Raw genomic sequence first — 19937 nt, forward strand, 5'->3', positions numbered from 1 at the left:
CTTCCTGGGCTAAGTGCATGTGGGCAATGAAAAAATAATGTGTCAGTCATGGTAAAATTATGTGGGTGAAGAGAGACAGACTGTGCTCTATAGGCTTTGGAATGCTTCTGATTATTCCAGAATTAAGCAGATGGTCTTGGGCAACTATCTTCACTTGGAGCTACTCACTCAGGTAGACAGCAATGGAAACACATTAAGCGAAGGACATTATTGAGAAGGGATTCTGAGAAGGGGAAATAATGACTGGAGTAGGGATTTCCTTAAGAAGGTTTCACCTATTTATTTACACTGCTGTACTGGCCTAGGAAACTTTCCAGAGCTTGCATATTCATAGAATTTTTATAAAATATGTTAAAAACAGTGACTCAACTTTTAGTAAACATTTACTTCAACTTGGGATAGGCCTAATACCCACTGCCAATGCATCTAATGCTTCAGAGAGCTAGACTTTCAACCATATAGATTTCAGGATTGAGCTTTGAAAAAAATCATCCTGGTATGAAAATAACATTGAATTTGAAGTCAGACAAAACTAGGTTTTGAATCCTGGCTTTACCACTTACTGAGTGACCTCTGGCAACTTTTAAAACCCCACTGAGCTTCAATTTCCTCATCTTTAAAATGGGAATAATACAATTTACCTGTAGGGCCTACTGTGAGGATTGGCAAATGTACGTAAAGCATCTAGCACTAGGCACATCACAGGAGTTTAATACTGTTACTGGTAGTGGCCTTGTCACCATCATCATCAAATAACAAACAGCAACACTGTGCATGGCCTCCCTCTCATCAACTCAGATACTAGTAAAATAAACTAAAGTGTAGAAAAAAAATGTGTCTTGAGCATCCATGCATGCATTAACTGGTTCTTGGTCACAGAAGGATCTGTGAAGTCCATCCAAAGCCTACTTACTTTCTTCCTACACAAAAAGCAAAGCCTACAACAGAGTAGAAGTAGAATTAGTAAAAAGAGGCTGCTGCGGGTAGCTCACTAACAGTATGGAGAAGAAATGGAAAGGAGAAAAAAACTATAAAAAAAGCAGACAAACTGAAAAAAGCCTAGGGCCATTTACTGCAGAGGCACATAAATGGACAGCTTCATTAACCTGAGAGTATCACTCTAAGCTGAATACTACCATATCTAAGCTCTTTCCATTAAGTTAGATTCAGTGTACTTTGTATAAGAAGGCAGAGAAATTTCCTCAAAATGCTTAAAATGTGAAAAGTTTTAGTGCTTAAAATAGGTTTCTGGCCGGGCATGGTGGCTCATGTCTGTAATCCCAGCACTGTGGGAGGCTGAGGTGGGTGGATCACCTGAAGTCAGGAGTTCGAGATCAGCCTGGCCAACATGGTAAAACCCTGCCTCTCTTAAAAACACAAAAAAGTAGGTGGGCATGGTGGCGGACACCTGTAATCCCAGCTACTGGGGAGGCTAAGGCGGGAGAATCACTTGAACCCAGGAGGCGGAGGTTGCAGCAAGCCAGGATCGCACCACTGCACTCCAGCCTGGGCAACAAGAGTGAAACTCCATCTCCAAAAACAAAAAACAACAACAAAAAAAGAAAATATATTTCAAAGCCAGGCATGGTGGCATGCACCTGCAGTCCCAGCGACTCGGGAGACTGAGGTGGAAGCACTGCTTGAGCCCAGGAGTTCAAGACCAGCAAGGTAACATAGCAAGACCCTCTTTTTTTTTTTTTTTTGAGATGGAGTCTCACTGTGTCACCCAGGCTGGAGTGCAGTGGCATGATCTCAGCTCACTGCAACCTCCACCTCCCGGATTCAAGCAATTCTCCTGCCTCAGCCTCCCCAGTAACTGGGACTATAGGCGCATGCCACCATGCCTGGCTAATTTTTTTGTATTTTTAGTAGAGATGGGGTTTCACCGTGTTAGCCAGGATGGTCTCAATCTTCTGACCTTGTGATCCGCCCACCTCAGCCTCCCAAAGCGCTGCGATTACAGGCGTGAGCCACCGTGCCCAGCCAGCAAGACCCTGACTCTTAAAAAAAAAAAAAAAAAAAAAAAAAAAGACTTCAATTTGTAGAAAAATTTTATTTATTTCTGAAAGCATTCAAAGATCAACAATGATGAATATGTTTACTGTATAAAGCCATATATAATGGAGGGGAAATCTCTATCTGCTTTATACAGGGAATTATTGGAACAACAAAAATAAAGTAAAATAGTTGTGACTTTTCCACTCCCTTTTTTGGGGGGAAAAAAGGGCTTTCCTTCTTCAAGATTGTGTTTTAAGGAAAAATCATTCTAAAACTGAAATGGGAAAACAAACAAGTCAGATTACATATTATGTCTTCTCCTTGCCTCCTGGTTTTAACTCTCTTTTTGAAAATTCAAGTTTTCTTTATTCTGTCTTCATTCCATAAAACTAGTCATTTACCTACTAGAAAGAACCCAAAGTGCAATGAAAGAAATGCACTGCTCATTACCTCCTAAATGGCTTGAACTTAATTCTTCTAATGAGGTATTAATGAGCAGCTAACATTCTGTCCTATTATGTCTCCAACTTACATTAAATGGATTCAAAGGTGGCTCCTGAGAGACCTGTTTCTGATTTTCTCATATCTTGACTTTCTACATCTTGACATGAAGACATAACAAGCTCTATATGAATTTTAAGCTTGGGGGCAATTTAAAAACTGCAAGGTATCCATTCAAAATAGAGGAGTTGACGGGGTATGGTGACTCACACCTGTAATCCCAGCACTTTGGGAGGCCAAGGAGGGCAGATCACTGGAGCCCAGGAGTTCAAGACCAGCCTGGGCAATATAGTGAGACCTTGTCTCTACAAAAGAATTAAAAAATGAGCCAAGCGTGGTGGTGCACACCTGTAGTCCCAGCTACTCAGGAGATTGAGATGGGAGGATCACTTGAGCCCAGGAGGTCGAGGCTGCAGTGAGCCAAGATCGCGCCACTGCACTCCAGCATGGGCAATAAAGTGAGACTCTGTCTCAAAACCAATGTAAAACAAAAACAAAATAGAGGAGTCAAAGTAGGCAGTTTTGTGTGGTTTTAAAAATTTTTTTAACTGACTGTGGAATGTCTTCATGTTCTAAGTCGGGTTAACAGCATCTGTTCCCCTAACATCAGTAAAGCACTGTGGGGCCAGGCACTGAGCTATGTGCTTTAACCAAATAATTTCACTTAAATGTCACAATAATCTTATAAAGAACGATTACTATTTCTATGTTAGGGATGCGGAAACCAAGACTTAAGAACTGAAGAAACTTGCCCAGGTTTTCAAGGTTAGTAAGAGGAAGAACTGGAATTTGAACTTGGGAGTTAGGTTTAATATGGTACAAAAAACCAGGTGTTTTACTTTTAGAGTTCATTTGAATATCTGTTATATCAGTTGTTGAATAAGACACTGTCTTCTCAGTATACTAAAGAATTTATTTTTATTTTTATTTGATATGGAGTTTTGCTCTTGTTGCCCAGGCTGGAATGTGATGGCATGATCTCGGCTCATTGCAACCTCTGCCTCCTGGGTTCAAGTGATTCTCCTGTCTCAGCGTCCTGAGTAGCTGGGATTACAGGCATGTGCCACCATGCCCAGCTAATTTTGTATTTTTAGTAGAGACAAGGTTTATCCATGTTGGTCAGGCTGGTCTCAAGCTTCTGACCTTGGGTGATCCACCCACCTCAGCTTCCCAAACTGCTGGGATTACAGGCGTGAGCCACTGCGCCCAGCCATACTAAAGAATTTATAAAACACTTAAATAAAAATAGTAATGTACAGTATTTGCTTTTAGAACTTTATTTCTCCCTCCCACACTCACTTCTCTGGTCTTCTCCCTTGAAGTCTTAAGTTAGAATTGAAGAACAGAAGAGTAAGAAAAGAGGCAGGCTGAATTACTGATTAGAGTTTTCACCATCTGAAAAGAACTGCTGTAACTCTCCTTAGAGATAATTTATACATGTGAACAATTTGTTTCTGACCCTAAGATTACCTTATAAAAGCAAACTTTTAAAAACACTTATTTTTAAAAGGTGAAAAGGATATTAAAAGATTATCTGTTCAACTCCTGATATTACAGTAGAAGTACTGAGGATTTCCTCTAGTTAATAATCGGGACAGGGCCAGAACCCAGGTCCTTCAAGGCCTAACTTGACCTGTAGCTCCCATAAGACTAGTCCTCAATTTGCAGCATTAGGTGGCCTGTCTCTGGCTAACAAAGTTTCGATCTATCCATAGAGAATTTTTTTTTTTTTTTTTGAGACGGAGTTTCGCTCTTGTTGCCAAGGCTGGAGTGCACTGGTGAGATCTCGGCTCACCACAACCTCCACCTCCCGGGTTCAAGTGATTCTCCTGCCTCAGCCTCCCGAGTAGCTGGGATTACAGGCATGCACCACCACACCCGGCTAATTTTGTATTTTTAGTAGAGATGGCGTTTCTCCATGTTGGTCAGACGAGAATATTATTTCTCTCTGCATGTGAAGGTAACAAGGAGAAAGGACACATATTCAGAGTATAGCCAAGAGTGGTCTAATATGAATATGTAGTGTAATATTAAACACAAAAATGAGAACAGCTTCTACCTTTAACAGAGACTATGATTCAAAGCACTTAACCCTTTGAGAATTTTCTAACTTTTGTAGAACCATTTCATGTTTAAGTCCACTCTCATTCAAACACTCGTCAATTCATAATAAAAGTAACATTCTTATTTGGATTTGTTTGCAGTCTAATCTTTCTGTATCAAGTTGCCCAGATAAGGGTGTTTAAGGCCAAATACCTATAGAAGTCACTACATTTTGCTTGGGTGATATCTTTGATATCTACACAGTTCTAAGAATTACAGATCTTTTGAATTCAATGTAGTACAGTTACAGGCTGCAATGACTGTGTAGTTCTGTAATTATAAATAAATAGGTGAAATACTTTAGAAAGCTTGGACTTCATTTTAAAGTTCTAAACCGGCACGAAAGACTGGAGGGTTACAGCAATGCTTCATCGGGAACTCATGTGGATGTCTTATGACAAACCGAAAGTGCTCCAGACACTCTAGAGAAAGATAAAGACTTTTAAAAGCCATTTCCCCATATCTAAAGGGAGGGGAACCCTACACAAATAATTTCAGATATTAATTCCACGTGACTTACCTATATCGCTCCTCCTGTAAGGTCTGCATTATTAAGGAATAGTCCCTCTGATAATGTTCCTTGAGAGTCTCAAAGGATTCCTCTAGTCTGGCCTGGGTTTCCCGGATCTCCTGGATCTCATGTAGTAGTGCATCAAATCCTGAGCTCTGCATGTCCAGGGTGTTTGTTTTGGAGCTGGATGCTCCTACAGCGATGCCCCCTGTGGTGCTGTTGGCTCCCACTGAGCCTGAAGTGGCACTAGAACAATCTTCTTCACTACCATATTTTGGGCTAGACTGAAAGTTCGAAATCACTCCCAAAGCCTTCCCTGCATCATCTACTTGCCCTTCCTCTAAAGAGTCCTTCAGGTTGGGGATGTTGTCTGCACTGCCAAATTTGTTCCGAATGAGTGAGGCAATCTCTCTGGGCTTTGAGACTACAGCGCCTGCTGCTGAATGGGTGGCCTGGGAGAAGCTGGAAAACCCACCTTTGACACTATCCACCACACCTTCACTGAAGCCAGTCACCTTTGCTCCCACATCCTTCAGACCCTGGTGCATGTCCCTGAAGACATCCTTTGGCTGCCGGGGGATCCCATTCTGCTCCACCTCTCTGAGCTTCCTGTGGTAGTGCTCAAGTTTCTTTTGCAGCTGGAGGATAGTTTGGGCAGATTTCTGGTTCTTCTTCTCAAAGACCTGCTTGATGCGGGCAGCCTGCTGTTTGTCTGCACTGTTGGCAAGCTTCAAGTATTCAGCAACGTTGTCGTCCCGGGCTGTTTGTGCAATCTTGATTTGTTCTGTGAGCTTCAAGATCTTCTGCTGCAGGTGAGCAATGGCAGCCTTTGTGCGCTGAGGGTCTGGTGTTCCATCCACGGAGTCTGTGTGGATGCTGCCATCGGTACTGGAGGCCACTGCACTGGACGTTTGGGCAAGGCTGCTTACTTCCAACCGTTCGATCTAGTGTAAAAACAAGAGGTAGATGTTAGAAGCCCAAGAGGACTACGTCTCCAAAATCAATGGGCCAAAATGTATTGGAAATGTATCTACTCTCAAATCTCAGTAGATAACTGACCTATAATTCCCCCTTGTCCTATGCAAGCCCTGTCTCCCTCTTACATACTGTCCTCATACAAGTATACTTTAAGCAAAACAGATATATGAAAAAAGATCTGCGCAAGATATAAGCTGGGGGATTCTTCCTTTGCTAGAGGATTTTTCAGTGTTTCTTCACACAGTAACACTCCCTTAGTGGGTTTAAGGTATGAATTAATTCACTTTCTTTACACATAATTTTTATTCAGAAGAACATCTATGTAAAACAAGTTGCATCTGCATTCCAATATAATTATATGAAAACCCTTTTGGTGTTCAGACATCACTGTAATTCTGATCCACACTTACAGATTATGATCACCTAAAAATGTCAGCAAGAATAGGTATGTTACTGGCTAGATATAAAAATGCAATTTTTATATAACGATTGTTATCCAAATCATGTCAAGGGTGATGGATCATTCTATATATTCTAAGGACACTTAAGTGGCAGCTGGAGATGGTTGGAGGCAAGATGGGAAGGTAACTACTGAAAGTGGCAAAGATGAATGTTAACAAATCAAAGGTGATAACCTTGAGCAAGAAAACTTGAAAACTCAGGGACAGGAACAGTAAGAGCTAAGTTAACAAGTCAGGAACAAAGGTCAGGTATTTCGGAGCCCAAATTTTGTGACTTTTATCCAGTAAAAGGTTTTTGTTAGGCAAGGGACTCCAAAGCACATATACTTAATCCTTTCATGTGGGTGAGAACCATTCAAAGGAGATGAAGAAAAAGACAAGATACTCAGATTTAAAAGCATAAATGTTCACTCTTCAACATAGTTAGCTAAATCTGGGGAGGTCAAGTTTCCCAAATTCAGGAGAAAAAAATCCTTTAGTAGGTCATCCCTGGGTATGGCTTGTGGTGGTGAATTTGAGTAGGGCCCAAAGAAGAAGGCTCTAGAAGCTGTTCTTGGCCAGGCACAGTGGCTCACGTCTATATTCCCAGCACTTTGGGAGGCCAAACGAGAAGGATCACTTGAGGCCAGGAGTTTAAGACCACCTGGGCAACATAGTGAGACCCCCCTCTCTACACATTTTTTTTTTTTTAATTAGACAGGTATGGTGGCACACACCTGTAGTCCCAGCCAGTAGGGAAGCTGAGGTGGGAGGATCACTTGAGCCCAGTAGTTCCAGGCTGCAGTGAGCTATGACCGCACCACTGCACTCCAGTCTGAGTGACAGAGCGAGACCCTGTCTCTAAAAATAAAAAACAAAACTGCTCTCTGTTAGGCAGTAACAGAGTAATGAATAATAAAATAACCTTCTTAGGGTAATACAAATCCCCAGTGTAAGTGCCAAATTACAATCCTTTTCTTGGTTCCCATCTTAATCTGTACCAGGTAACAATTTGCTAGAAAGAACTATATACAAGGTTACCTTCTTCCTCATATTTTCATGACAATAATGCACCAAGTTTGAAATATTTATGAAATGCCAATAATTAACCTAGGGATAACATCTTATTTTTTTCATCTGGGATGTATTACCTCAGTTTGCCACCTGAGCAGGAGCTATGCTGATCTCTGAGCCATAAAACACATTTAGTTCATTATTTAATTCAACATATTACCATTTATGTGAATACAAACACTACTTTCTTTCTAGATGAACAAATGAGAAATACTGTGCATTTAAATAAAATCAAAAGAGAACTTAATACTGAAATTAATGACAAAATAACGTTATGCTCCACTAGTTAATAAAAGAGAATATCCGGAATAGTTACTAGCACAATAACTGTTTTGTGTCACTTCTTCCTTCTGCCCAATTCATCTTTTGGTGCATGCTAACAAGCAGTGGAATGGCCAGACGCAGCACAAGGGAGGAGCAGCCAGAGTTCCAGATAACCAAGGTGCCAAGAGTTGCAACAAGAGCTCCTGGAAATCCACTTTATTCAGTGCCCAATGTCTTCCAGGTTGCACAAGGTTCTAATTGTTGCATTTTCTTTCTGAATGAGATTTCAGATCCTTGACCTTGATGAGTATTTATGTTTAATAATTAAGCTCAAAATATACCACAATATAAAGGAAAGCAAATATAAGAATGTCACTAGATACAAGACTGTGCCCAGCCATAAAATTAGGTTTCTAACTCACTCCAGATAGACAATTAAATCCCAAATGTAAAAGGCAAAATTTAAAAACCTTTCAAAGGCAGCACTGGAAAATAAGGAAGGCTTTTCTTAAACATACAAGGAAAGGCACAAATCCAAAAAACAAGATTATCGAGTCTGGCTCCATATAGTATAGTAGTGAAGCATGGATTCTGGCATAAATGGCTTGGGTTCAAATCTGGCTTTGCTACTAGCAAGTTATTTAGAAAAGTTACTTAACCTCTGCATCCATTTCATCAACTGTACTAATGCTCACTTTAGAAGACAATTATGAGGATGAAATGGGTCAATAAATATAAAAGGGCTTAGAACAGTACCTGGCACTGAGTAAGTTGTTAGCACTGTTTTTGTACCATGAAAGTGGTTCTTTTAAAAAATTTAAATATTAAGAGTTCCTAGAATATATTCCCATCCAAGATCTTTCCACATTTCAGGCATGAACAAGAGATACGTAAAGAGTCTGAACCAAAGGAATAATGTAATTCAATACTGCAATAAAAGTAATATAGTCACCTATGCTAGATATAGTTGGCCTCGTGGCTATACACTTGGCTAGCTAACCTTCCAATCTTAAAAACAACATTACAGGATAGGCCTGGTGGCTCACACCTGTAATCTCAGCACTTTGAGAGGCCGAGGTGGGCGGATCACGAGGTCAGGAGATCAAGAACATCCTGGCTAACATGGTGAAACCCCGGCTCTACTAAAAATACAAAAAATTAGCTGGGCGTGGTGGTGGGCGCCTGTAATCCCAGCTACTCAGGAGGATGAGGCAGAATGGCATGAACCCGGGAGGCAGAGCTTGCAGTGAGCCAAGATCGCACCACTGCACTCCAGCCTGGGCGACAGAGAGAGACTCTGTCTCAAAAAACAAAAAAACAAACAAACAAAAAACAATATTACAGATGTTGTTATCCCTAATTTACAAATGACTTGATTGCCTTCCACCACCAGTTATTACAAGGCAGGATGAGGAAAGCAGCAGCAGTCCCAGCTACTCAACAGGGTGTCTTTTTCTGACCATATCCTGAGGGGCTTTTGTACTCTCCTGTCATAGTCCAGAGCACCAGTGCAGCAAATACTGCTCATTCATAGCTGATGTTAGAATTTGTAATTAATTTGTATAGAAAAAGGTAAAAATCAGTCAGTTGAATATATTTTGACTATTTATTATATGCAAGGCAACGTGCTAAAAAGCCAGGGATATGGTCGGAAGCCACAATTCTGATCTGTTGCTGTAACAGACTCTGCTGCTTTGTCTGCATTGTATCTCTTAATATTAAGAGATAGTTTGTCAGACTTAAATTTGTCTATTAACTGATCTGAATTAATTGACAGAAAACAACCCAAGAGAAAATCTAAACAGCAACACCTCAAAATACAGATTAATCAGGGCAGAGCGGTGCCATTTAGAGCACAGTATTTAACTTAGCTTTGTTACTTAGCTCTGTCTACTTTCTCTAAGTAGATGAAAGTGTCAGAACACAATAGCACCCAGCTTTGAGAATAATCACATGTAAAGGCAATGTGGTGCAAAGGGCAAGAATAAAAAGACCTAGGTTCAAACCTAGCTTTACCACCTTACTAGCTGTGTGGTTTTGGGTCACCTACTTGTTCTCTTTCAACCTTAGTTTTCTCATCTATACAACAGGGTTATCATTTTCTAATGAGATTTTTTGAAACAATGTTAAAGATGTATTAAGTCAGATGATGCCTGCCAAACATGGTAAACTAATTAGTTACCTTCTTCCATCACTTAACCTGGCCTGTACATTCATTACTCAAAATCCAAATACCTATTTGTAACTAGAAAAAATTAATAAATTGGCCAGGTGTGGTGGCTCATGCCTCTAATCCCAGCACTTTGGGAGGCCGAGATGGGCAGATCACTTGCGCTCAGGAGTTCGAGACTAGCCTGGGCAACATGGCGAAACCCTGTCTCTTAAAAAAAAAAAATTTGGCCGGGTGTGGTGGCACATGTCTGTAGTCCCAGCTACTCAGGAGGCTGAGGTGGGGGGATTGCTTGAGCCTGGAAGGTCAAGGCTTCAGTGAGCTGAGATTGTGCCACTGCACTCCGGCCTGAGTGACAGGGTCTCCAAAAAAAGAATAGTGACTCAGGCTATAATATTCAAGAATCAATCTCACAAGACTTTAGAATGAAGTATATTATATACGATTAGTCTGAAGTCTGTTAATATGGGAAAATGCTAAAAATTTTCTATTTTCTGAGCATATGCTAACCAGGAAAAGGAGAAGGTAACAAAAAAGGTGCTTTTATTACTGAGAATTAAAAAATACATATAATATTCATGTGCAGACAAGCCAATGTGACTACAGAACTGCCATCAATAAGTTCTCCTTTACAAGTTAATTCCTGGTACAAATACTTCAATGATACAGTGTCGTTAAAACAAAATATTTCTCAGCCTTAGCTTAATTCTATTTATTTCAAGCAACTGTGATAAGATGAAATTCTAAAGTAATGAAGGAATCCAAAATGCTCAATAGGGTCTATGATAATCTGGCTCTCCCTGTGCTGGTTGTCATGGCTTGTTAGGAAGCTTGTGAAGGGTAGAGGCTCCAAGGAAGAGCTGTTCGAATGATACACCCCTAACTAATCCCATGTTAGGACTAATTACTCTTTTTACTCTTAAAAAATCATTTATTTGCTGATGAATTCTAAATGTACACCACTAGCTCACACTTCCCTTAATATTAGACTCATATATCCAACTACCTACTTAGTATCTCTACTTGCATGTCCAACAGTCGGTTCATTTTTTATTTGTTTTTGAGACAGAGTCTCGCTCTGTCACCCAGGCTGGGGTGCAGTAGCGTGATCTTGGCTCACTGCAACCTCTGCCTCCTGGGTTCAAGCAATTCTCGTGCCTCAGCCTCCTGAGTAGCTGGGATTACAGGCGTGTGTCACCACACCTGGCTAATTTTTAGTGGAGGTGGGGTTTTGCCATGCTGGCCAGGCTGGTCTCAAACTCCTGGCCTCAAGTGATCCACCCGCCTTGGACTCCCAAAGTGCTGGGATTACAGGCATGAGCCACCATGCCTGGCCAATTCTTTTTTCTCATATACCTTATACCCATATCCAGTTAATAACAACATTAATAATCATAGTTGCTAATACATATAGTATACTTGCTATGTGCTAACCACTGTTCTAAACCCTTGGCATGTACATTGTTTAATTCTTTTTTTTTTTTTTTTTTTTGAGACAGCGTCTCACTCTGTCGCCCGGGCTGGAGTGCAGTGGCATAATCTCGGCCCATTGCAACCTCCGCCCTCCGAGTTCAAGCAATTCTTCTGCCTCAGCCTCCCGAGTAGCTGGGATTACAGGCGTGCGCCACCATGCCCGGCTAATTTTTTGTATTTTTAGTAGACACGGAGTTTCACTATCTTGGCCAGGCTGGTCTTGAACTCCTAACCTCATGATCCACCCACCTCAGCCTCCCAAAGTGCTGGGATTACAGGTGTGAGCCACCGCGTCCGGCCTCATTGTTTAATTCTTTATAGTAACACTATGGGATGGGTATTATTATTTATCCTAATTTTATGGCTAAGAAAACCAAAGCATAGGGAATTTAAGTTGTTCAAGATCACAAATTAAAGAAGTGCCAGACTCAATGTTTGAACCCAGATAGTGTAGCTACAGAGTCTGTGTTATTACCCACTATGTATATACACCATGTTGTCCCAGCAATGCAACAGTCTCCTATAACTGCAATAATATTTTTATAATTATCTGCAGAGCAGCCAGAGTAGTTCTTTTAAACCGTAAGTCAGATCGCAACACTCTTTTTATACCTGTAACTTTCCAGTGGCTCTCTAGCTCAGTCAGGGTAAAAGCCAAAGTTCTTACAATGGCCATGATCTACACCTGCACCACTACATCCCATAAACTCCCTGACTTCATCTCTTACTAGTCATCCTTTTACTCCACTGCCATCAGCTACAGTGGCCTCCCCTGTTGTTCCTGGAACATGAGAGACAGGCACCCATGTCAGGGCTTTTCACACAGTGAGTGTTCCTTCTTTCTGGAGTGCTCTTCCCTCAGATACCTTCACGGCTTGCTCCGTCACCTCCTTTAAGTCTTTGCTTCAATGTCACCTTAGCAGCGAGGACTTCTCTGACTGCTTTATTTATTTATTTATTTATTTATTGACTGAGTCTTGCTCTGTCATCCAGGCTGGAGCGCAGTGGTGTGATCTTGGCTCACTGCAACCTCCACCTCCAGGGTTTAAGTGATTCTTCTGCCTCAGCCTTCTTGAGTAGCTGGGACTACAGGTGCGCACCACCACCCCTGGCTAATTTTTCTCGTTTTAGTAGAGATGGGGTTTCACCACATTGGCCAGGCTGGTCTTGAACTCCTGACCTCGTGATCCGCCCGCCTCAGCCTCCCAAAGTGCTGGGATTACAGGCGTGAGCCATCATGCCCTGCCTGCCTTATTTAAAATTGCAAATTTTGGTTCCACTATGAACTTCCTATTTTCTTTCTTGACTTCATTTTTCTACATAGAACTCTTTACCTTTTGACATATATTTTTATATTTCATAAAAAACTAGAATATAAGGCCCATGAAGGTAGATATTTTTGTGTTTTGTCCACTTTTGTTTCTCTAACAACTAAAATTGTGCATGGCACTTAGCAGCTGCTCAAATATTTGTTGAATGAATACAATTTCCTATTCTCTTATTTATTCAGAGTATTTTTTGGGTGTGCTATGTTCCACTCTTTCATTAGAATCTGAAGTGTTTCCATTTATTGTATTACCAAGAAATCTTAATAAGCTTATTTATAACTTCTTCATCTGTGTTATGACAGGATCTTACTGCATCAGAGATTGACTTTTAAAAGCTTTCCAAAGTACCTTATCTTCATACATTAAAATCAGACATTTTATAATTTTTTAAAAAGCTCAGAGTTCATTTATACTCTTGCATGAATTGCCCTAATATACTTTAGTATTCTCCTTTTGTTTTATTCAAAATGTGTTAAATGCCCAAAATTATTTTTCTTCTTTGTGAACTACATGAATATTTCTACTCCTTAGATAGACATTTTCTGAGACTATGAAAGTGGAAGACTCAATCTGGTTTATGTGTAAACATGATGATGATAGTAGCAAAGGTAATAGTAGTAACTGAGTGCTTACTATGAACCTGGTACAAATCTAAATGTTTTGCTTATATTAACTTGGTTAATCCTCAAAACAAACCTAGGAGATATATAATATTTTAATCTCCATTTTATAGCTGAAGAAATTGAATTAGGAGAAGTTAGGTGACTTGTCCAAGGTCACATAGCCAATAAGCAGCAGAGTCAGGATTTGAACTCAGAGGACTTGGCTTCAGAGTCCTTGCTATTCACTACATCGCTTGTCATAAGTCATAACCACTACCACCTGAGCAGGAGAATAGGGAGGCACTGATGATTTTTACAAAGTTAGACTCTGGGCCAGGCCTGGTGGCTCACGCCTGTAATCCCAGCACTTTGGGAGGCTGAGGCGGGTGGATCATTTGAGGTCAGGAGTTTGAGACCAGCCTGGCCAACATGGTGAAACCCTGTCTCTACTAAAAATACAAAAACTGGCCAGGCATGGTGGTGCACGCCTATAATCTGAGCTACTTGGGAGACTGAGGCATGAGAATTGCTTGAACCGGGGGGTGGAGGTTGCAGTGAGCTGAGATGGCACCACTGCACTCCAGCCTGGGTGATACAGCAAGACTCTGTCTCAAAAAAAAAAAAGAAAGAAAAAGTTAGACTCTGAATGGGAATCCCATATATGTGATTACATCCTTCTTCCTAAAATTTATTAACTATGTATATGCAAAGTATGAAGCAAGGTGCTATAGGAGATATGATGATGGTAGTGATACGGCACTGTTCAAAAGCAGCTTATATGATGGGGGGTGGAGAGAGAAGGTCAAATAATTTGTTTTAATATGTAAAATGTGTATATTATAATATTTATGGCATTTTCCAAACATCTATGGGGATTCAGAAAAAAGAAATACCTGGTTTGAGATGGGGTGACTAAGAAGTTTTATAAAGCAGATGGTATTCTTGCTGCACCTCAAAATGGAATTCTGACAGACTTATAAAAAGGGTCATTTCCAAGAGGGCAGAAAAATTCTACATATTTTATAAAGCAGCAAATAATATAGTTTGATCAATATTTAGGGAAAGTATAGGAATACTCACGGTTTGAATTAATTTTAATTTAAATAACCTTCCTTTACTATCTAACTTGCTAGGAGGTAAAGACTGATAAGTAGTCAATGTTTTTTTTTTTTTTTTTCATTAGGGAAATAACATTACCAGAGCTATGTACTGAGAAGCTTAATCTGGTATCCATGAGTAAATGAAATGGAGTATACAGAGGCTGGTCGGTAGGAGGGCAGGTAGGAAGCTATAATAACCATAAGCTATAACAACAAAGTGCCAATAGAAATGAGGAAGAGGAGACCAGGTGCGGTAGCTCACGTCTGTAATCCCAGAACTTTGGGAGGCCGAGACAAGCGATCACCTGAGGTCAGGAGTTTGAGACCAGCCTGGCCAACATGGTAAAACCCCGTCTTTACTAAAAATACAAAAATTAGCCGGGCATGGTGGTGCACACCTGTAATCCCAGCTACTTGGGAGGCTGAGGCAGGAGGATCGCTTGAACCTGGGAGGTGGAGGGTGTAGTGAGCTGAGATTGTACCACTGCACTCCAGCCTGGACAACAGAGTGAGACTTCGTCTCAAAAAAAAAAAAAAAAAAATTAATTAAAAAATAAAGAAATAAAATAAAAATAAAGAAATGAGAAAGGGAGAGGCCAGAAAAGCCCTAAGTGTTCCTACTTTTGGAGATTCCATGCACATATAAAACACATAAAATATCCTCATATTAAATATAATTTTTAACTGAAAATTTAAATTTTTCTGTTATTTTGCACTGAAATTATCTGACAAGTTATCTGGAAACAACTACCTTATTTTTAGAGATAGGGTCTTGCTATGCTGCCAAGGCTCAAGTGCAGTGGCTATTCATGGGCGTGATCACTGATACATGATCACTGTGCACTGCAGCTTCAAACTCCTGGCCTCGAGCAAGTCTCCCACATCAGCCTCGGGAGTAGCTGGGACTACAGACCCATGTCATCATGCCCAGCTACAAATAACTTTAAATATTCTTGACACGTATCATGGAGAAGAAAATATAAACTACAAATTGTTTTCAAATGAAATACTCAATGATGTTAAATATAACAATTAAAACTGACAGTTGTATTTTGCAACTGTCATTAACTATTTATTAAGATTTAAAACTTCTCCTGTTTATATTTTAGATAATAGGGTTTCTGTAGGCCCTTAAAAAGCTCAGTCCTCTGCCTCCCTGAGCCTACAGTGCCTGCTGGATATAGCAGTTCTGTAGATTTAAGTGTGATACCCTCTCCAAGCTTCAGACTCTCTGCTACATAGATGACTCTCTCTGTCTCTAGGTTTAAATTCTCAATTGCCTAATGGCTATTTCTACATGAATATCCTTCCGTGTTTCCCCTGACAAATCAAAATCTGTCTCAAACTAGGCATTCAATGTCCTCGCCTCTCTTTCAAAAATACCTTATAAACCTGTTTTCATCCTTTTTCCAGTAATCAAGAGTAAAAGCATCTTTCTGATCTTTTCCCCTTCTTGTCAAAGTTTTTTTTTTTTATTTTTGAGACGGAGTTTCGCTCTTGTTGCCTAGAATGGAGTGCAATGGCGCGATCTCAGCTCACCGCAATCTCCGCCTCCTGGGTTCAACTGATTCTCCTGCCTCAGACTCCTGAGTAGCTGGGATTACAGGCATGCGCCACCACGCCCAGCTAGTTTTGTATTTTTAGTAGAGACAGGGTTTCTCTACGTTGGTCAGTCTGGTCTCGAACTCTGGACCTCAGGTGATCTGCCCGCCTCGGCCTCCCAAAGTGCTGGGATTACAGGCATGAGCCACCACGCCTGGCCCTTGCCAAAGTTTTTAAGCAGCTTCTAAGTTCTACTGTTTTTGCTTTTGTAACACTGCATGCCAATCCTTTTCACGCCAACCATAGGTGATCAGAGTATTATTTAAACAGTCTCCTTTTTTCCATTCTACCTTGTACACCACTGGTCTATGAGTATTCCAAGACTAGATTTATCTTTTTTTAACTTGCTTTCCCTAGTGTCTAGTAGCTGGGCATGTTTGGCACCCAACCGTATTATCTTATTAATCTAGTGAGGCAGGCACTATTCTAATTTTCTACATGAAAAATCTGGCTCAGAGGCTAACTCAAGCCTTTGATTCCAAATTGTGAGCTCTCTGTTGTATAGTACACCCATGTCTGATCTCTGAGAGACTGTAGTTCTAGCATTACTTGGTTACCTGTAACCGAATAAAAATTATTTTTCTACATGTTAATAGGTTTTTAATTCTTTGTTTTGTTTTTCATAGATTTAGGGGGTACAAATGCAGTTTTGTTACATGGATATATTGTACAGAGATGAACTCTGGGCTTTTAGTATACCTATCACCTGAATAGTGAACATTGTGCCCAATAGGTAATTTTTCAACCCCCACCGCCCCCCCCACCATCCATCCTCCTACCTTTTGGAGTCCCCAGTGTCTATTACTCCCTTGAATAAAAATTATTTTAAGAGAAATTTATTTAAACAGACAGGACAGGTTATTCTTACACTCTTGATACAATCTCAACAGATCAAGTTTCTGTCCTTTAAAAAATATAAAATCTTCGGCAAGGGATACTCCAGGGTGTTATCTTTCCTAAAATCTGTACTTAATTTTGAGAACACAGTTGCTTTTTGTACAACAGAATAAAGCAGATACACTGATAAAGTTGGTGTAAATGCCTGCTGTATATACTGTCTCTAATATCTTAAGAATGTCATCAATGTTTAAAGATCCTGGAAATAAATTAAGGATATATATGACAAATTGTAAAAAATTGCTTAAATATGTAAATGGTATGGACTTCAGAGACTTGTCTAGTTGTTCCAGGTTTTTAAATAGAGGTATCTCTAACTCCTAAAAGGGCTAATAAATCAGTAAAACCTGGACTCCAAAAGACTGAGAATCAATGCACAGCAGTGTTAACTGAGATAAGAAGAACATTCAGCTATTCAAAGACTTCTGAAAAGGCAAATTGAACGCTTAAGCCTCTGTGAGGGAATTACTTAAATGGTAAGGATCCAATCTTCATAATTTGTTTATGCATTTCTATACTCTGTTGATGTAGGAGTTGGGGAGAGTGGGAGAGACTATGGGCAGTACCATCCCTCCAGGTGGCACTAGGTCTGGGGGCATTTCTCCTGCAATGTAGTCTCAACAATTAGTTGATCTTAAATGCTAACAATGACCTCACTGAAAAATACTACATGGATTCTGGACTTATTCCAGAAGAATGGGAAAAGAGGAGACATAGAGAACAAGATGAGTTGTGGATGTCCTTTCCTGCCTTGGCCAATTCTTTCACATGTGATAAGCAATGGAAAGATTTCAGTTTTTCTGATAAATTACAAATAAAGTAGGAAAGTATATGATAAAAGGGACGTATTCAGGAATTCTGCATATGAAAGGAACAATATTTTCTGCTTTGTATCTAGGTATCTGCGGGGATAGGATAGCTTAGAGAAAATTAGGAGCAGATAGATGGGGAAAGCACATTATGGTGCTATGAGATTATGGATATAGGTTGTGAAAAAGACTGAGGCTTTACAATTTAATTCATTTTGCAATTATCTTTTCTTTATGTAAAACACTGAATAAAGGTGGAATCCCTGCTCTCAAGGAACACACGATCTAGTTGGTGAAACATGGAAATGATCAACTGAAATGCAGGTCCAATTAAATAAATGACATAGATATGACAGCAAAGTACTCTGAACACAGGAGGGAAGCATGTATTAAAAGAAGGGAAAGGGGCTAGCTGGGTGCAGTGGCTCACACCTGTAATCCCAGCACTTTGGAAGGCAGACACAGGAGGATTAGCTTGAGGACAGGAGTTTAAGACCAGCCTGGTTAACACAGCAAGACCATATCTTTACAAAAAAGAAAAAAATTAGCCAGGCTTGGTGGGGTGAGTCTGTAGTCCCAGCTACTCAGGAGGCTAAGTGAGAAAATCACTTAAGCCCAGGAGTCTAAGGCTGCACTGAACTATGATCATGCCATGGCACTCCAGCCTGTGCAACAGAGTGAGACCCTATCTCTAAAAGAAACTTAAAAATTAAATTAAAAAAAAAAAGATGGGAAAGGGACAGGTAAGGCTCATTGGAGGAGGTAACAATAAAAATGAGCCTTGAAGAAATTAGTATCTGATAGAGAAAGGGTAAGGAAAAGCATTTCAGGTTAATAGCCTAGTATGCAGAACAGTCCAGAAGAAGAAAGTGTAATAGCACCTTCGTGATAACTGAATGGCTGACGAGGCTGTAAAATAATGGCACAGGAGAGGGCTGTAGTGAGAAATGGGCTGCCAAGGTAGGTCTAAACTACTGTTTTAAATTTTATGCCAAAGATATCACTAAAAGTTTCCCAATGATAAGAGTAGTACAATCTCCTTTGGGATTTAGACTTATAGATCCAAAAGGCTACTTGACTATATCAAAATCTACATGTCCAAAACCAAACATCATAATCCTCTTCTAAATCAGATCTTCTTACATTGTTCCATATCTCAGGAAAAGCATCTATCCATCAAGCTACACAAGCCAAAACCAAACCAAATCAAAGCCTAGGAGCCATTCTTGACATCTTCTGCCTTCTACCTATATCCGATCCAATAATAAGGCCAATCAATTTTACTTTCCAAATTTCCATCATAATACACAACACTCTCCATCTACCTCTACTGCTACCACCTTATGATGAACTCTTATCATCTCTCTCCTGGACCACTCATCCTGATTGATCTACCTGCATTCACTTAGGTTCTCATTTAAGCTGAAGAAATTATTTTTTTTAAAGGCCTAAATCACTCAATACTTAAATTCTTTTAGTAGCTTCCTACAATTTTAGAATGAACAAGAATCTCAACAGTCTATAAAGTCCTGCGTGGTTAGGCCCTGGATCTACCTCTCTAGATACAAATACAAAATATTTGCATTTTTTAGTAGAGATGGGGTTTCTCCATGTTGGTCAGGCTGGTCTCAAACTCCCAATCTCAGGTGATTCGCCTGCCTCAGCCTCCCAAAGTGCTGGGATTACAGGCGTGAGCCACCATGCCTGACCTAGATCTTCGTTTTACAGTATGCTTCCTTTCCCACTTACCCCACTCTAGTCACACTGGCCTTGTTTCAGTGCCCAGTGCTTATCCTATTTTTTCTCACCATAGTGCAGTTTGCAATATTACCTATTTATCTGCCTTTCTTCAACTCTCGGCCTGCCATTTTGCTAAATGCTGGGTATGTAATGATGAACAAACAGTCTCTGCTTTCATGAGGTTTATGGCTGAGTGGGGAAAAGTAGTAGAGAGAGAAAAACCAGTAACCAAACAATATAAATTGTGTAAAGTGCTACAAAGAAAAAGAACAGAATGTTGTGAGAAAAAGAATAGTGTAAGGGAGGAAAATCTATTTTAGTCTGGGAGGTCACAGAAAGCTTCTTTT

At 40.2% G+C, this 19937-nt stretch overlaps 1 protein-coding gene across 7 annotated transcripts in view; it reads right to left on the minus strand.

Annotated features, from left to right (window-relative positions):
• TMCC1 (transmembrane and coiled-coil domain family 1) overlaps positions 1-19937 on the minus strand; it is a 252494-nt gene that overhangs the window by 18325 nt on the left and 214232 nt on the right. For all 7 annotated transcript variants that reach the window (XM_030801497.1, XM_030801494.1, XM_003265026.4 and 4 more), the window contains one exon: positions 5123-6057. In XM_030801497.1, the coding sequence (XP_030657357.1) occupies positions 5123-6057 (935 nt within the window). The remainder of the gene's footprint in view (positions 1-5122; positions 6058-19937) is intronic.

Source organism: Nomascus leucogenys, chromosome 21 (assembly GCF_006542625.1).
Source record: "Nomascus leucogenys isolate Asia chromosome 21, Asia_NLE_v1, whole genome shotgun sequence".
Lineage (NCBI taxonomy): Eukaryota > Metazoa > Chordata > Mammalia > Primates > Hylobatidae > Nomascus > Nomascus leucogenys.